At 41.1% G+C, this 20,776-nt stretch overlaps 1 protein-coding gene across 1 annotated transcript in view; it reads right to left on the bottom strand.

The window, feature by feature from the left end:
• PSMB7 (proteasome 20S subunit beta 7) overlaps positions 1-18,624 on the bottom strand; it is a 58,576-nt gene extending 39,952 nt beyond the window's left edge. The window contains exons 1-5 of the mRNA XM_060154378.1: positions 18,512-18,624; positions 17,986-18,079; positions 16,888-16,985; positions 15,285-15,425; positions 9,580-9,695 (exon numbers count right to left, since the gene is read on the bottom strand). Coding sequence (XP_060010361.1) covers positions 9,580-9,695; positions 15,285-15,425; positions 16,888-16,985; positions 17,986-18,079; positions 18,512-18,573 — 511 coding nt within the window. The 5' untranslated portion in view covers positions 18,574-18,624. The remainder of the gene's footprint in view (positions 1-9,579; positions 9,696-15,284; positions 15,426-16,887; positions 16,986-17,985; positions 18,080-18,511) is intronic.
• Positions 18,625-20,776: the final 2,152 nt, after the last annotated feature.

Here is a 20,776-nt window from a genome sequence, read left to right as displayed (position 1 = left end):
TTATCTGTCCATAAAGCCTTGTGCAAACAATAATAAATCCTATTTACCGGAAAAATGTGCAAAACACTGTTACATATATTTTTTCACTTTATTCCTCTGTGGACTAGATGGCATTATCTCCACTTTATAGATGCAAAAAAACAAAACAAAAAAAAACTAAGGTCAGAGAGGTAAAGGAACCTAACCAAAAACACACAGCTAGTAATGGCAGATCTGGTTGCCAACAAATCCCTAGTTACATGACCTCCACATGAAAAGTCTTCTGAGGTATAAAATGACTTTCCACTTGGTCTGTCCAACAAGAAAGTAAAAGATCATCAAGCACTAGGTTACGAGAATGTAAAGGCACTTTTTGTAGTAGGGCCAATTCTGAAACAAAAGCAGGTAAAGATGAACTAATTAACCCCACTCTCTCTGAAATGGGGTTTAAAAAGCAAAGGACTTAAAACTGTGCGCACTGCATTTAAGTTCTGAAATGTACTCCTAGCAAGGGCTTTTATTTGGTTATAGACTAAGGACTGAACTCAAATCACAAAAGACTTCATGGTGAAATGTCAGAGCAGAAAAAACAGGAGGAAGAGCACCCTAACATTAATTCAATATCTCACTATTTTACCTACGAGACATTTAATATTTTCTACACAGAATCAAGAACAAAGTCTACTCTAATTAGAACAGATAAAGAACCAGCAAGGACTGGCTCTATTACATTCCCTGAAACAACATGATCACTTGCAGAAGTAAATATTTTCTCATCTCCTAACATAATGGCACCATCTATTGGCTTAGTACCACCATTGCAACAACCAGGAATCAAGATGCATAACCCAACTTTCATGGGCTTTTGGTTCCCAGCTGCTTAATTCCTGGCATTCCATAGTGGTACAAATTTTAAGATATAATATCCATGCATCGCACATTTTAAATCTTCTGAAATTCATCTTATATATATTAATCAAAGCAGGAAAAACTGCCAGAAAAATCTCAGTACACAGAACTGCACACAGAATGTGTTAGCACTAAAATTATCAGAACACCATGCATCAAACATCAATGATGTTCTACACACAAAGATTTTTACATGTGGTTATCTCACCTAATCCTCACACATTACCCATGGAACAGATCCTCTAACCCCCATTTTCCTGAAGGAGAAATCAACACTCACAGTCAAACAACTAATAAATGTTGGACTTAGATCTGAACCCAGTATGACTACAAAGCCCAGCTCTTTTCACTATCCCACCCTGCTTCAGAAAATTAAAAACAACTCCAGAGCAACATATGCAGGGGAAAAGCACATAGTGCTTTACAGAGCGTGTTCACACACATGACATGGCAGCATCCCAATAACCCAGTGACCTTCAAGTCAAAAAAAAATCAGCTTCTTTTTAGAAATGAGGGGTTTGAGGTTCCGAGAGGTTAGGTGATGACTAGCTCTGGTCAATCAGGGCTGTGACTGAAGCCAGGGCTTCCATCCCTTTCTCTAGCATTCTAGGTAATACCTCAGCTGGTTACAGAAAAGCCGGCTCTGGATGGTCACTGGCTGTACAGACAAAGCTGTACATCCCACCAGGATGGGGTTCCCGCCACCGCATAGTCCTTGACCCACAGAGATCAGGGGACAAGACTCACTCCAGTCCTGATGGAGACCCATGCTTACAGAACGCCTGCACAGTCACCTGGCCCACACTAGTCAGGAAAAAGAATTTCCAGCAACACTAGAGCTACAAGGTCATGTGCCCTCTGAGAAGGCTTTACGTGGGCCTATAAACTAAATACAGTGCTGCTGAGTTCACATCTGACTTCAGCATTGAAAATGAATGTGGAAGAAATACTTGCCATCTTATAGTGCACTGATTTGATACAGCGCAGGACAATCTTTCAAATCGAGTCGTGTGGAGATAACAAAATGTCTGCACAAAGGTTGCACTTTAGTGTAAAAATATGGAGAAATGGCAGGTCTGAATTCCCTACTGATGTTCCTAAGTTCCAACTTAATTCTAAGACTCTTCTTTGCCCACAAGGTGAGACATCTGGTATGTTTACTACTCTGTCCCGAATCTTTTTAATTGCTAGGGGGCTCTGTAAACTGGGACTTGAGGTACATTCCAGTAATTAGGAAATTGTATAACCAGTTTATCTAGAGATAGAATTTTACCTGGACGGCCCTGGCAGTGACCCAAAGTCTTCCCTAATGGTGCATATCAATGTTTATTCCTTAAGTTAGTATTCCTAAATTGTCCAAGGGCCTCATTTCCAGGAATGTCATGCTTTAAATTTCATTCATATTAATTCTCTATGTGAATAAGTGGGCAAAATAAAAATTTTATATATGTTGCCAATGCAGCTACAAGGAACACTGCCAAACTAACAGCAAAAGATGGTCCCCAAGCTTCTCCTGACAGTACTTCAGTTTGCTTAATAAAGAAAATCTGGCAAGTTAAAAGAATAAGCTAATTAATCTGAGAATTAAAAGAACCCGTATTTTGTCTATAAAAAAAACTATAACCCTTTTCCCTTTCTTACTAAAGGAAAGTCAAAAATCTTGCCTGGTTTTCCACAATCACACTAATCAACCACCTGCAGTCTCTTACAAATTATTTTCTTAAAAAATAAATAATTAAATGAAACCTAAGGGGTCCTTTCTTCTTTTCTGAGAATGGACCAAAACACATTTCGTCTGGACCACATGCCACACACTACTCACAGCAATAACAAAGCCAAGGGGGAAAAGTCACAGACACCAGGGCTCTCATGCCAGATCATTCACCTCCAGGCTGTGTGACCCCAGCATACCTCTCTGAGCCTCAATTTCCTCACCCTCAAGACAGGGATGACAGTACCCACTTCACAGCGGTGCAAAGACTAAATCAGTCAAGTGTCTCACAACAGTTGCTGGCGCTGCAGCTGGCAAGCTGCTGGACGAACACTGCTATCATGGCCACACATGACATGAGATGATATGGCCAACACCCCGTTCACAAAAAAGGTTTTAGGGAGGGCCACACCACGAGGAGTTTGATACCCTCTTCTCTTAAGCAAACCCTTGGGAAAGCAAGCCCTCAGCGAGGAGGCTCCTGGACCCTGTGCTCAAGGAGCTGTGCCAGCATGTTAGAGATGCGCAAGACAAGACAGGTGTCTTCTATTCGATATAAATTAAGAGTAGCCTTCAGGCGCCTGGCTAGTCGCCAATACAGGCCCATGGGTAGACAAAATGTAGACACCCTTGTCTTACAGGTAATTTGTAGCTTCCAGCTCTTACTGTCAAATCACTCACGAAAAAGAAAAGATTCATTACAAAGTTGTATTTTTATTACTTATAATAAAAAACTCCTACTTTCACTAAAACATGAGAATTTACATGAAATATTCATTTTCTCACTTAACACCACACTTACGGAAAGCCTCAGTCCCACAGGGAATGTTAACGTTCTGTGGGCACATTTCAGTTAGGAGGGCCTTCTATTTTATCTGTAGCTGGAGGTTTGGTTTGTAGCTCACCCAAAATAAGTCACATGAATTAAAACAAAACCACCAAATTTTGGCACTTCTGGGGTTCTCTCAATATCCAGCTCCCCATCCCCTCAAAAAAAAAAAAAAGGGAAGAAAGAAAAACCACCACCACCTCCACGGAAGCCAGAACTCCATCAGGAGGAAAGGCAGCGCAGCACACCTCGCACAGCAGGGAGAGGCATCAAGCCCTGCTCAGAAGTGAACAATGGCCAAAAGAAACTAAAAGAATGGCAAAGACAAAAGCTGGACAGCACAAAAACTGTATTTTATTTCACATTCTCCGATAAAAGGCGCCTCTTCACAACGGACTTGGATCAGAAAGAAATGAAATATAAAATTCATATTGTCTTCGGATGGTAGAATTGTGTATAATTTTTTTAAATTTCCTTTGATACTATAAAGCTGTTTCAGTAAATACTGTTTTTAATACGCAGGAAAGAAAATCCACACAAAGAACAGTCGAAAATATGCCAAACAAATAAATGCCCCTTGGGAATTTGTATAAATATTTTTAGTATTCAGGAGCAAAACTTAATAGCTTAATGAAAGAACATCTGTAAGATGATAAAATCAAAGCAGCTGTGATGAGCTCAGGCTTGCTTGCGCTGAAAGACAAATCCCAGCTTTGCTGCTTACAGGCAGGGCAGCAATGGGCAGGTTAGTAAATCTAAGTTTCAGGTTTCTCATCAATAAGCAGGTAATGATAGCATCCCTTGCACAGAATTTTAACTGAAAATAATGCGATGGCACCAGCAGACACTGGCACAGAGACACTTCCAAATATGCTTTAAATTTAAAATAATACTAAGCTTTAAAAAAAAAAAGGGCTTCCCTGGTGGCGCAGTGGTTGAGAGTCCGCCTGCCAATGCACGGGACGCGGGTTCGTGCCCGGTCCGGGAAGATCCCACATGCCGCGGAGTGGCTGGGCCCGTGAGCCATGGCCGCTGAGCCTGCGCGTCCGGAGCCTGTGCTCCGCAACGGGAGAGGCCACAACAGTGAGAGGCCCGCGTACCGCAAAAAAAAAAGACCTATCACATATGCAGTGCTTTGTGCTGTTCCCTTACAGCTCAACTGGAGCCACACAAATGGAACCATCTAAACCAACTCTACTCCCAGGGGTACTGTAAACTGTTCACAAACAATAAACAGCAGTTAAGGTTTCTAACACTAGGTTTTACACATGCTTTGGCACAAGCAAGTTAGAGAATCAGAAAATTAATTCACCATCAAATATTCACTGAGTCACACAGGACTCCGTGAGACTCTGGGAGTGAGACAGATTCTACTGACAGAGATCTCAGATTCTTGTAGGGGCAGGAAGGACAAGAGCTGGGGAGAGTAGAGTCTGGACACGGCTGCAATCCTGGAATCAAGCTGCACACCAAATCACCGGCGAGGGACTTGCTAACAGCCTGGGGCAGTCACGAGGGAACGGCCTCTGGGCTAGGCCTTGGATGAGGAGCAGGAGCGCTCCGGGCAGAAACGCATTTCTGAAAGAAGGCAGCACAGCAGCAGCGGGGTGGGAAAGGCAGTTCAGAGCGGGGCAAGGGGCCTATTGCCACAAACACCTAAGGTACATGTGGAGGAGGAAGAAGAAAAAGGGTCTAAAGCCAGACTGGAAGGAAGATGACCCCGGTGGAGGAGTTACTGCAACACTGTGGTCAAGAGCCAGGAAGGAACTGGCACTGAGGAAGACAGGAGAGGATGGTCAGAGACCCGGCATGTGGCCTAATGGCTGGCTGGTTTCTGAGTGCTCTCTGTGACGACCGTGACCATCCCTGTGCCACTGGACCCATGCACACATAAACATTTCTGGCCAGGTGTAATCTCTGTCTCTGCCTCTAGACTTCCCACATGTCAATCCTCCTTCCGACACCTGTCAGGCTGCTCTAACAAGCGAATCTTATCCTATCATCCCCTGGCTTGAAAAGAGTAGACGGGAACCTCCAGGACAAAATCAAACAACTTAGCCTGTACCGTCGGGACTCTCTCCGGCCTAGCTTTCCAGCCTTGCCTCTGCCCCACCCTCCTAAACGTCAGTACATCTTCATCCCTCTACCTCTTCCGCTGTGCCCCCAGCATGGAACACTCCCCCCACCCACTGCACTTGCCTCACCCATCCAGCAAACTCTGGCCTTTCAGTTCTTTGACCATACTGGTCCCTTGTGCACTGCAGGGCCTGAAAAGTCTTTCCCTTGGGGGTAGGGAGTAGGGTGGCAAATTCCTGGCTAATTCCTACTTATCATACAGGTCTCAGCTTAAGTGTTTCTTTTCCCCATCTTTCACCTACCAGACTGGCAAGAATATCCAAAGTAGGAGAGTTTATAAGAGAAAGGCATTCTCATATTCTCTTGGTGGAATACAAACTAGTACAATCTTTTTGGAGGGCAATTTGGCAACAGCTCTCAAAAGGTAAAATGCACTGTATGACCAGCCATCTGTCACTTTTGGGGGCTGCCCAGTAGCTATACTTCCTTTCTATGTCTGGGGAACCCCCCCCACCTTATAAACAGATGACTGAGCCTCACCAATCATCACCAACCAAGCACCCACCCTTCCCTATAAGGAACTCTCGGACAGTGAATGAGATGGCAGGAAGCCTCAGTTCCAGATGAGGCAGCCAGGGCAGCAGAGTGAGCAGCGAGCCAGGGCCTGCGCCAGCTGGGCCAGCAGTGTGATCTGCAGCATTCTGCCTTCGCCTGCAATGGCCCATTCTGCAGCATTATTTCTGAAACTGTTCTTGGCCCCAAACCCAGTTCTTGCCCTCCTAGCTATTCTGTGAGCCACCTACGATCCTTTAAAAAATAAAAATTCCTCCTTTCCTAAATCATCCAGTGATTCTAATGATTACAACAGAGAATTCTGAGCAATACATGCACACACCCTAATCCAGAACTCCACTACTAGGAATTTGTCAGATGTACTTACACAAGTACACCAAGACATATACTTATCAATAGGAGAATGGGTCACTAAATCATGGTAGAGACATGTAATACAATCCTCTGAAGGTGTTGTTGTAGATTTGATATAGATCTACAAGCACTGATACAAAAACTTATTCAAAACAAGTTAATAGTAGTGGAACAGCATCTACAGCATGACCTCAGCTGTGTATTTTTAATAGGGATTGACAGATAGATGACAGATGATAGAGATATATAGAGATGGATCATAAAACATTTTTTGAGAAAAAAACACAATAAACCCTTAACAGTGGTTACTTTGGGGAAATATGAAAGAGACTTATTTTTCATGTAATATTTTTCCCCACTTGAATGTTTTGTCATGTTCATAAATTACTTTCATTAGAAAATGTTTTCATGTCACTTGCCCAGTAAGGACTTCCCAAACACCCATTATCCACATGCTCCTTCCTGTATTCTCTCTTATTACTGTTTTTTTCCTCCAGGGCACTTAGCACAGTGCATTCTTTTAGATTAATGTGTATTTACTTAATTCCTATCTCCCGCAGAGACCATAAGCTCTGAGGATAGGTGCTGTGTTGACCACTATATTCCCAGTGCCTAGCACATAGCAGATGCTAAATAAATATCTGATAAATGAATGAAAGTAACTTATCCTTCTTTTAAGATTCAGCTCAAGTGAAGTGAAGCTTTCCGTGAAATCTTCCAGTTTAGACCCTTTCTCCCTTGGGCCTCCAATGGCCTTTGTACCTACTGCCCTTGTCAGTTTATACAGCTATCTCCCCCATTACACTGGGAATATGTTGAGGGTAAGGATCCAGACATTCAACCTCTCTCTGTGGAGCCTGCTACAGTGCTTTTACACAGAAGGCACTCAAGAAATAGTTGATAAATGAACAGATGAACAAACAAACTAAACCTCAAAGTAACAACTTACTTGTGTATCTAAAATCAGGTGTTACTGATGTCTTGCTCTTCTTAATCTTCTTAATCTCTTATGAAAGCAAAACCAGACTGTGGAGAGTGATGATTTCTGAGCAGAAGTATGCCATAAAATCAAAGCTGTGGAGCCATCACCCTGGACTCACATTGGACTTGGAGGGAAGCAAGATCACTGTCAGCCAGGACAGAGCACAAAGTGGAGTTGCAGGAATGAAATGAGCAGACACAAATCTGCTTTACTCACTTTCAACAACTTTTCCTAAATTCAGGATTATGCTCGTAAGACAAATTACTACAGTTCAAAAGCAACAGAAACCAATTCAATTTTTCCATCTTAAAAATGAAAAGGCTTTGTATCAATATTAAATTTCCTGATTTTGATGACTTTATCAAGGTGATGTAAGAGAACATCCTAAAGGATTTTGAGATAGAGGGTTATGGTGTCTGCTATTTACTCTCAAATGGTTCCATACACCAAAAAATAACAATAATGTATGAGAGAGTGAGCAAAAATGTGGTAAAATGTTAACAATTGACAAACACGAGTAAAGGGTATATATGACTATTCATTGTACATTTTTGTTACTTTCCTGCAAGTGTGAAATTTTTTTTAAATAAAAAAAGAAGAAATGAAACTACTTAATAGAAAAGGCTATTCCACCTTTACTACCATTTAAAGGCATCAAATGGAGGGAAATAAAAACACTACTTTGATGGAAATAACAAATAAAATGGAAGAGAGCAATTCTAAAATTACTGTAAGTATCTTCATTTAAAAATAATTATTCCATACGGTATCTGGGGACAAATCATTCTTCTCACAAACATGGAACATCTGTTGCATACAAATCTTGTAAGACGCTTGTGCATTACATGGAATGGAATAGCAAAGTCTCAAGCTAGCAATTTCCAAACTATTCAAGGCAGCCATTATTCCTGGCTCTGCAGAGCCAAGATACCAAGACAAAAAATGCAAAAGGTAAACAACAGCTGGAAAAACGCCAGCTACAAATGACCTGTTCAAGTTACTGGACATATGCAATTTCTTTCTTTTTTTTTTTAAAGATTTATTTTTGATATGGACCATTTTTAAAGTCTTTATTCAATCTGTTACAACATTGTTTCTGTTTTTGTTTTTTGGCTGTGAGGCATGTGGGATCTTAGCTCCCTGACCAGGGATAGAACCCGCACCCGCTGCATTGGAAGGTGAAGTCTTGACCACTGGACCACCAGGGAAGTCCCTGGACGTATGCAACTTCACTCAGAAATTTAGCATGAAAGTTAAATTCAAAAATCCCAACTCTTCTAAATATAATTTTATCACTTTTTTAGTCATTTAAAAAAAGTACTCTTATCTAGCATTTAGAGCTAAAATACATATGTACAAGGCTGATCTAAAAGGCGTAGCTACTATTTATAGGCCAGGCACTGGACCAGATGCTTTATACACATTATTTCTAATTATTATAAATAACCTGGTATGCATGGTAGGTATTACTGATACCATTTCACAAGTAAGGAAATCAAGGTTCAGAGAGGAATTACATGCCCAGGATCCCTCAGAGATTAAGTGGCAAAGAGGAACTCTGGTCACTCTAGCTTAAAAAAAAAATCTCTGCGCGGGCCTATTCCCCCAGTGAGGCCTCCACTCTAGCCTTCCCTCTGCCCAGGAGGCCCATCCACTCAGACCTCACCTTCTTCATGAACCTACTTTAACCTTCTCAAGTCCCCTTGCACTGCATTAACATTCTTTAACTTTTTGTTTTGAGATAATTGTAAATTCACATGCAGATGTTAGAAATAATACATCACATTTTTGTACACTCTTGACTCAGTTTCCCCCAAAGGTAATATCTTGCATAACTGAAGTATAATATCACCTGCATTGTTTTTTTCTCTATGATTTACCTCTTTCTAACATATAAATATATTTATAATTGTTGCTGTTATTGTCTGTCCACCCCCACTAAAATATAAACTCCCTGCAGGCAAGAATCTGTATCTAAATTTTGTTCACTGCTATATCCCAAGCACATAAAACAGGGCCTAATCCCTAGGAGGAACTCAATAATACTTGTAGAAGGAATCAAAGCACTGTACTGCACTGCCTCCTCTATCAGGAAATAAACCGACTTTAAGAGACCACCTTAGTAAATAAGACGATTCTGAAACATCAGGGAAACATTACACTCACCCATGGTGACATAAGGCAACTTATCAGTTGATCCATGAGGATAGATGCTGTAGAGGTGAGGTCCAGTAACATCTACTCCCCCCAAAACTAGGGCTGCACCAATGTAACCTTGATACCTGGTGATAAGAGTACGCATAAGAAAAAACAAAAATGAGTCTACATTGCATCACTATAACTTAACTGAAAGTTGTATTTGAAGTCAGACAATAAAAAGCTTTTCTTACACTACTACTGCTTCATTAAATAATTACTGTTTTGAAGGGAAAAAAATAGGGAATGGAGCGAACATACTTGAACATCTACTATCAGCCAATAAAAACTGTAAATTGTGTGAGGCATTCCATGTGCCTTACATAATCTTAGTCTCACAACCCCCTTCAAAAGAAGACACTATAATTCTCATGGTAGAGAAGAGAAAACCAACCCAAAGACATTTTTAAGCCTCAGAGCCAAGCTTGGCTTACTCCAAAGATCATCAGCACCCCTCCCATCATACCTCTCTGTGTTTAGCAGATAAGCTCCCTTCCAAGTCAACAGTGAGTTGTTGCTCAACTAAAGCTGTTCAAATTATCAACCTCACCATAGCCTCATAGGAAAATAGCTAATGTCAAAACACCTTTCCCCTCGGGCTTCCCTGGAGGCGCAGTGGTTGAGAGTCAGCCTGCCGATGCAGGGGAGGCGGGTTCCTGCCCCGGCCCGGGAGGATCCCACATGCCGGCTGGGCTGGGCCCCTGAGCCATGGCCACTGAGCCTGCACGTCCGGAGCCCGTGCTCCACAACGGGAGAGGCCACAACAGTGAGAGGTCCGCGTACCGCAAAAAAAAAAAACCTTTCCCTTGAATAAATCCACAAAATTATGACAGATATGAGCTCATACTGAGTAAAAGAAAGAAGTATTTCATCATGCAGGGAAGTGAATGAAGTAACTCCATGACAGCCTATATAAAACCCATTGCTCCTGCCCACAGTTTAAAACTGTATCTCTCAGGAACATGGGCAAGAATACATTTTCCGCCTCACCCCCACCTCTGTTTAATTCTGCACGTATTTGTTCCTTTGGACCCTCTACTTAGTTGGTTTTCCGCTTCTACAGATTGCTTTCCTTGTATCTGGTTCAATTTTTTACCATTAGAACTGCTATGCTAGATAAACATGCTGGATTTAAAGTTCTCCACTGTGAGCCTTTAAATCTCTGGGAAGAAAAATGAAACCAACACATGCTGAATTTGCCTAATGATACAATCATTAAAACTGATATAAATAACACAAGAACCAATCAAAGTCATAATTTTAGACTGTCTGAGACATAGCTACCCATCAGAAAGCGCTCTAGGTCGAGTCCAATATTTCCCGTGTCCCTTGATTACCAATTTATTATTTCAAATCTTCCATTTATAAGTGAAAAAATAAAGAGCAGGAAAGGATTTTAAAAGCAGCCTCAAGAGGGAACAGAGGCCCAAAAAAGGGAAGAAACTGGTCCTAAGCCGCATGAGCTGGCAGAAGGGTCAAGACTAGATCCCAGCACTCTGGGATGAGAAGCCAGAATCACCAGATCCACCACTCCCCCCCCCCAGCCCAGTGCTTGATCCACTATATCAACTGCCTGCCAAACACGCTGCTTAGTTAAAGTCAATTAATAACCAGCTAGTTCCCTTCCAAGCTAAAACATAATCTGTTCGATAACTTTAGAAGAGTCTAAGATATTTTGGCAAGTCAATGAAATACTTAAAAATGGATCCAGAAATTCTGTTTCCAGGAATCTAATTCTATTGATATAAAAGGACAAATACGCAGAAATGAATGCCTAAGAATGTTTTTTGTGGTAACTGCTTATGATGCTAAAAAAGTGGAAACAGTCAGAATTAGCTAAACTAATACAGCTATACAATGGAACACTACACAATCGTTAAAAACCATGCTGCATTTTTCATGCACTACCGATGGTAATCTTTCTCAAGGACAATTTTGGCAATATATATTAAAATGTTAAATGTGCCTACCTTTGACCCAGCAATTCTACTTCTAGGAATTTATTTTAGAATATAGCTTAAAGAATTAATAACACAAGTACCTAAAGATTCTATATTCCAAAGGATTGGCAGAATACCTTACAATACCTTAAACACTTTAAAGTAAGCAATATTGTTAATCTTCAAATATTGGTTAATAAAATAGATTACTGTGATCCAACAAAAATTAGGATACCGATCTATGGTTCTTAAACTTTTGGGGGCACAGACCCCACGGAAAAAATGATTAAAATTGTGGAACCCTCGCCCATAACAAGTGTACACACAAAAATTTTTCACTATTTCAGGAGTTACAGATCTCCAGAAGTCCTCCATGGGCTCAAGGTAAAATCTCTGGATGCCGAGCTCGTCTACTGATGGGAACAATATTCACAATATACTGTTATGTGAACAGGGTCACTTACAAAACAACACATATAGCAGGATTCCATTTTTGCAAATACATACATGAGTATACATGCCTAGTATAAAAGGTCTAAGAAAATAGATCTCAAAGATTCACAGTGTATGTGCTTAAGTGGCAGAGTGTCAGCTGAAATCTACTTGCTTCTTTTCACATTTCTATAGTGTCTGAATTTTTTACAATGATCATACATTACTTTTATAATAATTTATAAAAAGGTTTTCTTTTTGAAATACCCCAACATGGAAACTATTGAAGAGGCACTGGTAGGTGAAAAGATTAGGTTACATTATGGGATAGAAAGCACAACTATGATCCCATTTTTATAGAACAAAATATGTATTATTTAACATAGGAAAAACCTTGAAGAGTGTACCATAATCTGTTAGCACCGACTGCTTATAGGTGGTAGAAATTCAGATAATTTCTATAATTTTTTATCTATATCTTCTAGCTTTTTTACTGTGAACATGCACTTATAATACGGAAGGAAGGGAGGAAGGGATGATCAAGTGAATGAACGAACGAATAAATAAATTTAAAAGTCTAGGAGTATATACAACCAGCCAAAATGTGATTCTCGCCTATTTTTTCTTTGGGCTTTACAGTAGTTTCAGAATTTTCTACAATGAATATATAGTACTTTTGTAAGGAAAAAAAAATTACAACATAATAAAATAAAATTTTAAAGCCTCTACATATTCAACTAGTTTCCAGAATACAGAACAGTATATACAGAATAGTATATACAGAACAGCATATCAAAGCTTTCTGCTAGACTCAACAAGAAGCCTCTATGTTCAGAAGGAACAAGTATCACAGATATCTTCTACATATAGCTACCACAGAAGTTAAATAAAAGTATTGCTTAAGTAAGGAAAAAGACGTCCACTTCTGTTTATCAAACCCTCTTTTCTCACTTATTCACATACAAGGAAATAGATTATTCAGGGGGAAGAAAACAGCAAGAGTACACCTTGTATTCTTTTTTCAGCCTCTGAATGAGGATCTAACTATGTATCAGGCCCTGTACTAGGCATTGCATAAGCCTTGTTTCTTTATTCATTTCCTCCCCAAAAGTTAGAGAGACAGAACTATTATCCCCATTTTATTGAGGAAGAAACTGAGGATAAGAAGCGTGAGGTAAACAGCCCAAAGTTACACAAATATGAGCACTGTAGACAGGATCTGAGGCAAAGTTCTAAAGTCAAATCCTATGATTTTTCTCTTATACTAGTGACCCACTTTACGTAACTCAACAAAAATGTCAAAAGACATAAAGAACCATAATTATCCTGGTTTAAATTTTTGTGTTCTTCTCAAAACTTTGATAAAATTTAACTTTTACAAAGTACGTTCAACTTTGTTATGTTAAAGATATGTTAAATATGTTAAGATTATGTTAAAGATAATAAAACACTGAAAAAAGAGAATTTAGAATTCCTGAAACATTCTAAAGAGATTAACAGAAACATCTGCTAGATTTAGCTAAATGCTAAATGACATTGCAAGCAATCTTGAAATGATATTTACTGCAATTTTACAAATTTAAAAATTGTTTTAAATGTAATGCACCACACAAACCACCAGAGGGAGCTTTACATTCAAAATCACAAATGTCCTCAGTTATCTTGACAACAGATGTGATTTAACAAGTTCTCACACTGCACTGGAAGAATTTATTTGATAGGTGATAATTCTCCAGGATTAGGATGATGATTATGTACATAAATAAATGGAAATCACTGACATAAAGGCTCAGTACAGCCAGAGTAGGAATTGGGTAGATATGGACTAGGCTTCCTGCCCATATGACTCATAAACCCTGGTATCCTCTGCTGTAAAATGGGAACTATTCTACTGGCCTTGCTGCATAGCTATATTAAACCTCATATCCACTTCCTGAGAGCCCAGGGGCCATGCTACACTTGTAGACGAAGACCTGCAAGTTCACAGGAAGGCAAGGGCCAGGCAGGAAACAGAGAAGTGAGCCATGCAAGGTCTGACAGGCCAGAACACATGCTCCCACTTCCAAAGGCAACAACGGCCACTCAGTCCCACATCACCGCCCGCTTTATGAGCTTTTATCAGAAGAAGCTGGAAATCCATATTTTAAATTCAAAGCTCCCAATTTATAATTATTTGCCACTATTTTTTTTAAAACACTATGTGACCCAAATGAAATTTCTTTACAAGCTGAATACGGCCTGTGAGCTGCCGGCTTACAACCTTTGCCTTCTGTTCCTGCTCCCCTTTAACTCTCACAGGCCTGGATGCAGCTGCTACGACTTGGGACAGAGATAAAGAAAATGTCTTGTGCAGGTTGCTTAATGAATGATGAGGACCAGAATATAGGCCTCTGACCAACTTTTTAAAAAATTTTAAAAAGGTATCATGATACACATTCTATAAAGAAGGAAAGAGGAGAGAATTTATTAAAGCTAAGGTAGGTCACAAAAGGAGAAGCCAGGATTCCAACCCAAGACTAAATGTCCAGGCTATTTCCACTATACTACATTGCTTCTCTTCTCTTTATGAGGAGCAAATGAGAAAATGGACTTAAAATTTGAAAACTGTCTAGACCTATACAAACGCGAAGTGATGATGTGATCGTTAAGGACTAAAGAGAAACAAAACTACTAAGAGGAACTCTGTGGGAGTCAGCAGGGAGTGAATGTCAGGTCAGGCAAATGAATGCATCTCTTTAAGCCTCAGTTTGTTCACTTACAAATTAGACATGTTAATAGCCCCTAACTCAGAGTTAAAGGGATAAAGTGAGATCATGCATAAAGCACTTAGCACAGGGCCTGGCACAAACAAATAAATGTTGGTTAATAGTAACGCTATCCTACCCACTTACAGCCAACTACAAATAATCACTTTTCATTTCACTGTTATCTTGCCCCTAAAAAAGGGAGAAAAAACAATCATTTGTGTTTGTGTGTGTTCACAAGAAGAACTCAAAGGTTCCTTCCAGCTCTTTCTTACTATGAACAAAGAAGGTTTTTTTATCCAGCAATACCCTAAGCCTCAGGAAATGACTCAATTGGTCACATGTGATTCATTCATGAAAAAAAAAAAACCCAGACCCTGTAAATTCAAATACATTATCAAAAGCCTTATGAAATTAAAGTGTCTTTTTAGTAACAACTGATTTCTGGAATAAAATGTGTATTTCTTAATGCCTTTCCTCGAGCTTCCAGGCTTCCCTTGGCTGAAAATCTAAGACATGAGAAAAAAATACTACAGAAATCCCCATCCTGGAACCTTACCTGAAAAGCATCTGCTTCAGCATCCGATTGGCCGTCACGACTCTGGGAAGGCGGCCAGTGGAAAGAGAGTGGAGCTCCAAGTTGGAAGAGATGAGCTGGGTTGTCATGTCTGTGTCCGCAGCTGTCCCAGCACCACAACAACTAAAAAATACAATTAGAAACGTAGCTGAAATTCAATTACCAAAGGGCTCAATTAGAAGTGGAGCTTCTTGGAAAACTTCCACAAAGTTCAGGGACATAGAGAGATGTTATACCTGCACTGTAACTGCTCTAACCAAGCTTAAATAGACATAAAATTAAGAATGCACATCTAATTATATGCAAATATATTTTCTGTAGCCCAGTGGAATATTTCAAATCATTAGTTTCTATGTTCTGAACAGAGTGTGCATTTTACTGATCCTAGAAAATATCCAAGTTGTACAAAAGAGAAAGGAATGTCAAAAGCCTTGCAATTTACATTTACCAAGTATTTAGTACTAGATACCAAATATCTAGTACTAAGCTCCAAAGTGCTGAGAATAAAGAAAATATGACACAGTAATAGCACTTGATTTCAAACTTGAGTGGAGGAGACATATAATACAATATAGTAGCATAGGTAGAAAATGCTGTAGGAAATTGGAGGAGAGAGCAGTTAACTCTGATCTTTGAGAAGAGGTTTCATGTGAGCTGGATTTGGAAGGACAGAATAAAAACACTATACAGAGAAGAAGAAAGGGCATTTCTAAGCAGAGGGGCTAGCAAAAGCAAGGGTAAAACAGCTTGGACATGCGGAGAACAGGGACATGAGGGAAATAGGGACAGCCCAGGTATAACTGGAACATAGAGTGATAGCAGCTAAATAGGATGAAAAGGTAAGCTTTCTGTGAAATTGTACAAGACCTTGAATATCATGCTAGAGTTTCGATTTTATCCTGAAAGCAGTGTGGAAATGTGAAAAATCTCTTGAAAAGTTTTTAAACAGGAAAGGGACATAATAGATCCATGTTTTACAAAACCCAACATGGCAGAAGAGTGAACAATACAAATAAAGAAAAGGCCAAAGGCAGAGAGACCATTTAAATGACAACTGCAATAATCCAGCTGAGAAAAAAGAATCCGAGCTAAGGCCTTAGTAGAGGGAAGGAGAGAAGGGAGTGGATTCAAAAGGCACACAGAAGGCAGAACTGGGTACCAAATGAACTGAAGACTAAAGCAAAAAGAGGACTTGAGGGACTGCCCTGGTGGTCCAGCAGTTAAGACTCTGTGCTCCCAATGCACGGGGCCCGGGTTTGATCCCTGGTCAGGAAACTAGATCCCGCATGCCGAAACTAAGAGCCTGCATGCCGCAACTAAAAGATCCCGCACACTGCAGCTAAAGATCCCGCACGCGTCAGGGTGCCACAACTAAGACCCAGCACAGCCAAATAAATAAATAAACAAATATTTTTAAAAATAAAAAAGAGGACTTGGGGATGGCTAGCTCAGATGGATGGAAATGCCATTTAAGGGAGACAGAAAGAAAATACAGGCTGAACAACAGGTTTCAGAGAGAAAGAGTAAATTCAATTTTACCCCTGACATGTTTAAAAATGAGTCATTCAAACTAATCAATACTTACTAAATGTTAGGAGATATGAAGTGTATTTTTGAACAGTTCTTGTCAGCAACAACCATTCCTTCAGTTGCCCTTGTATCTGCTCCAAGAACTATGCCATCCTATTTTTAAGAAATATATACTTTAAAACAACTTCACATATACAAACCACAGTTCTCTACTCTAGTTTAGAAAAAACAATGTTGACCATCCCCTGCTCCCCCAACCACCCCACCACGCGCTGAAATATTGTGCTATACTTTCGGCATTCAACGAAAAGCTTATTAATAAACATTATTGGTTGAACCCTCAGTAGGCAGTAGGAACTATCATTCCTGTTTTCAATGAGGCTCAGAGATTCAGTGAATTCCTTACAAATCACAGAGCCAATATCAGAAAAGTCTGGATTAAGATGCAGAAATCTTTCCATTAAAATAGCCATGCCTGGGCTTCCCTGGTAGCGCAGTGGTTGAGAGTCCGCCTGCCGATGCAGGGGACACAGGTTCGTGCCCCAGTCCGGGAAGATCCCACATGCCGCGGAGCGGCTGGGCCCGTGAGCCATGGCCGCTGGGCCTGCGCGTCCAGAGCCTGTGCTCCGCAACGGGAGAGGCCACAACAGTGAGAGGCCCGCGTACCGGGAAAAAAAAAAAAAAAAAGCCACGCCTGTCAATTTCTTTTTAAAAGATGTCACTTTTTACCATTAACAACAATAACCAGTTATCTCTTTTGACCCTTACAACAATTTAAGTCAGGAGTTATTATGTCCACCTGATGGATTAGAAAGTGAGGCTGTGAGAAGGAAAATGACCTGCCCAAAGTTAGAGGCCGCAAAAAAGCTAAATGGTTAAACATTTTTGTTTTCTCCCATTACATCATCCTGCTTCCTAAAGTAGTAACTTAAGGCAGAAAACTGGCTTCCTGTCGAAAACTGCAGAGTGAGCAAAGAATATAAACTGCCGATAAGTGCACAAAACTGACACAGTCTCTCCTAAAGGAGCTTTTCCTGATATAGTACTCTGTAAGATGTGCCCTTCCTCACACAGCCCAGAGAAGTAAAAGAGGCCAAGGGGCCTGGTTCCTGAAATTAGTTGACACTGCTGCTCTCAGCCTGTCCCGGCTTACCTTATAAACCACTCCTGCGATAGTCGTCCCAGTTTTCCGGGCCATTGGAAGCTTGGATCCTTTCTTTGCAAAATCGGCTTCCAAAATGGCATTTCTGAGAGCAAATGAGAGAATAAAGGGTTGAAGGGCAGGACCACATTGCGCCGCACTGGCACGAAGAGTTTCTAATAGGGAACTCGGGAGAAGCAAAAACTACTAGCATTTGCTTTCAAGCCCATCTGTTTCACTGGCTCCTCCCAACAGCAGGACTACTGTCCCGCTTTTCTGCGAAGGGAGCGTCTGAGAGGGTCCGCACCACCATCCCGGAGATGGAGGGTGTCCCGGTGCGCTGGGGAAGTGGAAGAGCCGACCCGGCCTCAGGAGAAACACGCTCAGGCCCTAATTCCCCTGAGTCACAGGTGCCGCGGGCCGCGGGCCCCGCGCTCCACCATTCGTTCGGACTTCCCGGCTCAGACCGCAACCCAACTCCGATCCCGGCACCGCATTCCCACTCCCGCCCTGAACCCTGCCCGGGACATGGCCACACCTGCGGCAGTTTTCGAAAGAGAAACCTCCAACCGGTGGCTCATACACTGACACAGCCGCCATCTTTCCCGAAAAAGTACTTCCGGGCCGGGGGCGGGAGCAAACGAAAATAGCCATGCACTTCCGGCGCCGCCAGCAACCTAGGGCTGAAGGGGTGGAGGAAACTCCGCGCTAGGGTGATGGATCTTAGAGTTACGGGCTCCTAGAGGAGCCTGGAGATGTTTGGAGTATAGCACCCCAAGTGGCGCGGAGGAGAAACTGACACCCGGAAAAGTCGGGGGGAAAGGACTTACCCAAGGTGGGCACACCAGAGACTAGGCCTCCTGCCCACCAGACCAGAGCGGTTTCTACTGCTAATTCGACTACATGGAGCTTCAGAGACAGAGACACTGAAGTTCCAGGCACAGCTCCACCACCTCCTTGCAATGAGCAAGTCCTCTCAACTGTCTGAATTTGTTTCCTCTGCTGTCAAATGGGGATAATAGCTGCCTCAAAAGGCTGCTGTGAAATGAACAAGAAGCCTGTAAAAAAAGCTGTTCACCATCATTAGTCGTTAGAGACATGCAAATCAAAACCACAGTGCAATACCATTGCACACCCACTAAAATGGCTATAATCAAAAAGACAGAAAATAACAAGTGTTGGCTGGGATGTGGAGAAATTGGAACCCTCACATGTGGCTGCTGGGAATATGAAATGGTGCAGCTGCTCCAGAAAATAATTTGGCAGTTCCTCCCAAAATTAAACATAGACCCAGCAATTGTCTCTTACGTATATACCGAAGAGAACTGGAAACAGTTGTTCACAAAAACTTGTACACAAATATTTATAGCAGCATTACTCATAATAGCCAAATAATGGAAACAACCCAAATGTCCATCAACTTGAGGAATGGATAAGCAAAATGTGGTACATCCATGAAACAGAATACCATTCAGCCATAAAAAGGAATGAAGCATTGAACTTAGAACACTGTGCTAAGTGAAAGAAGCCAGGGACAAAAAGCCACAAATAGTATGGTTCCATGTCTATGAAATGTCCTTACTAAACCAATCCATACAGCCAGAAAGTAGATTAGTGGTTATTGGGAGATTGGGGGGAAGGTGAGAATGGGGAGTGACTAATGGATACAGAGTCTCCTTTTGGGATGATGAAAATGTTCTGAAATTAGGTAGTTGTAATGGTCACACAACATTGTGAATATACTAAAAGCCACTGCCCCGCACATTTTTAAATGGTGAAATTTTTGTTATGTTAATTTCAGTTTTTAAAAAGCTGCTGTGAAAATTGAAAATTGTATGTGGAGGACTTCCCTGGTGGCACAGTGGTTAAGAATCCACCGGCCAGTGCATGGGAGACGGGTTCAATCCCTGGTCCAGGAAGATCCCAGAGGCCACAGAGCAACTAAGCCCGTGCGCCACAACTACTGAAGCCTGTGCACCTAGAGCCCGTGCTCTGCAACAAGAGAAGTCACCACAATGAGAAGCCCGCGCACCGCAACGAAGAGTAGCCCCTGCTCACCACAACTAGAGAAAGCCCGCGCACAGCAGCGAAGACCCAACATAGCCAAAAATAAATTAATTAATTAAATTTAAAAAGAAAAAAAGAAAATTGTATATAGAGAGCATTTATCCTGGCATGTAGAACTTCTCCATAAATAGCTATTATTGTTAATAGCACATTCATTTCATCCTGCCAACAAGCCTCAAAGGTAACTATGTAATTCAACTCACTTTACTGATGGAAATTAAGGTTCATTGACGTAAAGTAACTTGCTCAAATTTACACAGCAAGTAGATCACAGCAGCAATAATTGTGGGCTGAATTAATTTATTCACTCAGCAAATATTTAAATGATTCAATTATGTAATGAAATTATTTGCTCAGCACCTACTATGTGTCAAGCTTGTTTCTAGGAATGAATGAATGAATGGCATCCCAATCACCCAGAACCGTGCCTGTCACAACTATGTGTTCAATAAATATTTGTCAAAGGTTCAATTCCTTTTCATTACTTCTTTGGGTCTTCTGTGCGACATAGGAAAATGAGGCCTCACCACCCACCCCCACAGGAATCTACTGATGAAGAGGTTTGAGTGTCTCCAGTGTCACCAAGTTTCTGCTTTGGTAAATGTGAAAAGTAAAAAGACGGGCTCTGTTCTAGAAATGTCCACTTCCTGATGACAGAGGCTCGACTCCATAAGACCTAGACAGGACAGGTCATAATTCAACGTGCCCCAGATGCCGTGAGGGTCAGTAAATAATG

This window comes from Lagenorhynchus albirostris, chromosome 7 (genome assembly GCF_949774975.1).
Source record: "Lagenorhynchus albirostris chromosome 7, mLagAlb1.1, whole genome shotgun sequence".
Taxonomy (NCBI): domain Eukaryota; kingdom Metazoa; phylum Chordata; class Mammalia; order Artiodactyla; family Delphinidae; genus Lagenorhynchus; species Lagenorhynchus albirostris.
The sequence above is the reverse complement of the archived record's forward strand: the minus strand, read 5'-3'. Positions and strand labels throughout refer to the sequence as shown.